Source organism: Zingiber officinale, chromosome 9A (assembly GCF_018446385.1).
Source record: "Zingiber officinale cultivar Zhangliang chromosome 9A, Zo_v1.1, whole genome shotgun sequence".
Taxonomy (NCBI): domain Eukaryota; kingdom Viridiplantae; phylum Streptophyta; class Magnoliopsida; order Zingiberales; family Zingiberaceae; genus Zingiber; species Zingiber officinale.
In genome coordinates this window covers 110011917-110015180 of record NC_056002.1, presented here as the reverse complement: position 1 = coordinate 110015180, position 3264 = coordinate 110011917, and the positions used below count along the sequence as shown (strand labels likewise).

The 3264-nt window shown below is 42.4% G+C and overlaps 1 protein-coding gene across 1 annotated transcript; it reads right to left on the bottom strand.

Moving 5' to 3' along the window:
* Positions 1 to 607: 607 nt before the first annotated feature.
* On the bottom strand, positions 608 to 2032 carry LOC122019462. The gene has a single exon (XM_042576924.1). It carries the CDS (start codon positions 2030 to 2032, stop codon positions 608 to 610), a length of 1425 nt encoding a protein of 474 aa, XP_042432858.1.
* Positions 2033 to 3264: the final 1232 nt, after the last annotated feature.

Here is a 3264-nt window from a genome sequence, read left to right as displayed (position 1 = left end):
ACTTAGATTGGAGAAGCCAACTACTTTACTCTTCCTAAAAAGTTAATATTCATGTAGAAAAATTCAAATATAAAAATTATAGAAAACGACTAATTCCTCTAGTCACTCTAATGAACTTGGGACTTTTACAATAACTTTGGTACATGACATAGACTTGTACAAACTTTACCTCCTATTCTAAAAAAAAAAGAATACAGCATATACTTAAAGAAAAAGAGACGTTAGTATTAGCTATTTTTAATGGTTAGTGATACAAATAGAACCAATCAAACATCTAATTAAACTACATGTCCAAAACTTAAAATTCAGTACTTTCTTTTAAAGAGAAAACTATCCAGCCCATCTAAGAATGGACTTTGCCAAAAGCTATTGGGGGAACAACTTAAACACTGAAAATCTTCTATCCAAAATAGTTCTTGGCTTTGGGATCCTTGCCAGTATCTAACTAATAGACTACACTTTGACTAGAGAAACATTCACTTATAAGATTTATTGGTCAAAAACTTTAGGACAATATTCTTTCCATTCATTTATTTCAGCATTCAAACTTATGCCAATTTTACCAGAAAATATTGCATGGTTTGACAAACAAAGAACTACTACTCCATCAGCATCTACCTCTACCACACTTATTCTTGTTCCTCTTCTCCATCCGCTGCACAGCCAGCTCCAAGCTCCCCACCCTATCGGCCAGCCCTGCCATCAGCCTACATTGCTCCGCGTTCCAGTCGCACAAGGCCGCCACCAACCCCTGCAGCCTCTCGCTCTCCGCCATCACCTTCTTCAGTGCCTCCTCCACCCCCGAAACCTCCGTCGAACCATTCCCAGTTTTCACAGTCATCCAGGAAGAATCCTCTGGCATTTCCACGACTTTCTCCGTTGCCTCCTCCTTCATCTCTTGCTCCGTTACCTCAAAACCGGGATCTTTCTGCGAATCGGTGCCAGACAGGGAGTTGCAGGTTGCCTCCTCTGCTGCAACCACCATGAATCCTTCATCTTCCACAGTCATTCGGGCAGAATCCTCTGGCAATTGCACAACTTCCTCCATTGCTTCAACCTCACAAGTCTCTTGCTCCGTTAACTCGAGACCGGGATCTTTCTGCGAATGCACGTCCGCCGGGGAGTTGCAGGTTGCTTCCTCTGCTGCAACCACAATGAATCCTTCATCTTGCGACATCCTTTCCTTCTCCTCAGAGTCATTCCTGCAAGCTAGGGAATCTTGGGCTTTGAATCCCTCATCGGACGACACATTGCCATCTGATTTCTTTTCTGCATCTTCGCCATCTTCAATGGAGCCCAAGATTGGATCTTTATTATCTGGACTGACTTCCTCAGCGACGGAGCAAATCGCGTCTTGTGAAATCGTATTGGAGACAACATCGTTAGACATACCACTAGAATCAACATAATTCGAGTTCATCTTCGCAGTTGCTTGAGAATTAACCGAATTGGGGGATTCTTCAATTTGGACCGAGATCGCATCCAGAAACTCCTGTAGCGCGATCACCTTGCGTATCACCTTTCTCCGATACTCCCTGACCCAGCGGACGGAATCGAGGCGAAGAAGCTGCGCCATCAGCATTTCATTCATCTGCAATCGCTCCTTGGGGTCCACACGCAACCGCGCCTCGTTGGCGCGGAGCCTTCCCTCCACCTCCTCCACCTCCAAGGCGACCTGGGAAAGTATTTTGATGTTCTTGCGCACAATGTAGCCTCGAAAAACTCTCTGGATGGTGACGGCGGCGTCTGACTTGGAGGTTTCCGGCCGAATTGGCCCAGCAGGTTCGGTGGCGTCGTCAGATCGGCCAAAGTGGACGGGGATGGAAACAACGCGAGGCCTTGTGGCAGGCGACGGCTCTGGTGCACGACTGGGCGCCGACTCAGGGAAGTGATTGGTTCGACCGGAATAAGGGTGGTGAGCGCTCCATGGGTCGGAAACATAGAAGAGGGGCCTCTGCGTGCCTCTCCCGCTGGGACGGCGTCGAGCTGCGGCACTCCAAGGATCGTTCGAGAAGAAGAAAGGGCTCTCCATCGATTGCTCGGTGCGTGTTCGAAGAAGATTTGGGGAATTGAAGATCTTTGTGCTGATCTGAATTAAATCGTCAATTAGGGTAAATATATAGTATTTCAGGGGAAGGATGGAAAGCGGGAGGAAGAAGATTCTGGAAGCAGCGTGTCCGTATAGAGGTTTCCGGATAAATATTCCAGTTAATTCTGGAACCGGAAAGTAATGGTTTTTTCTGTATAACAAGAAAAAAAAACATTTTCAATGTTTATTATTGTCATTTTGTGTCTCCTTGGAAATTTAGGCATCGTTATCTCTATTTTATCACTAAAAACACTGTATTTTCTCATTAAAAATATTTGAATGACAAAATATATTTTTAGTTTTTGAAAAAAAAAATATATTAGATATCTTAAATGATCATAACAAGTCTTTCAGAGCCGTGCCTAGAAATTATAAGCAGGAAATAGGACATCGAAATTCTCTCTTTTTCTTTAAAAAATCCCAAACTATCAATTGTAACACATAAATATTATTTTCATTGATGCTTTCCTGCTTCGTATGGTCAGAAAACGAGTCAACCGTGAGCTTGATTTGAGGTTGACAAGGTCATCTATCACCAAGAGAAGGAAGGGGGTGTTAAGGATGGTCGCCGATTCTGTACCAGATAAAGAGAAAAAAAAAAGAAAAAAAAAAAGGTCAAGGTATCCAGAATTAAGTATTTTGACACTCGAGTTAATTTCTGATTAATAATAGATTAATAAAGAATAAATAGACATGTATGTATATGTGTATCTTGACTCGCGAGGACGGACATCTTTTTATAATATTGTTGCAGAGATAATATTTCTTTCCTCATTAATTAGACAGCGTATCATAATAAAAAAAACATCTCATCACTATTTTCGTTGTATGAGATCTTACTCATACTTCATATCTTATATAATTATACCGCTCTACGTGCTATAATATTTATGTCATCAACCCATGAAATAGGGGGCAATTGGGCCTAAGAGTATAACCCATTAAGTAAAAGAGAATTGAGTCGAGCAAGACATTAAGTCGGCAAAGCCAAATGAAGTTGAGCATAGCGTTGATTTTTGAAGGTCATTATTAATATCTGCTTAGCTCATTTGGGAGAATTGGGGAAGTTAAGTCGCTGTAGTTGGACGAATCAATTGAAGGAATCAAGGAGCGAGCCCATGGAGTCGAACGAACTGGCTGGAGGAATTGGAGAGTTGAGCATCTGGAGTCGAGTA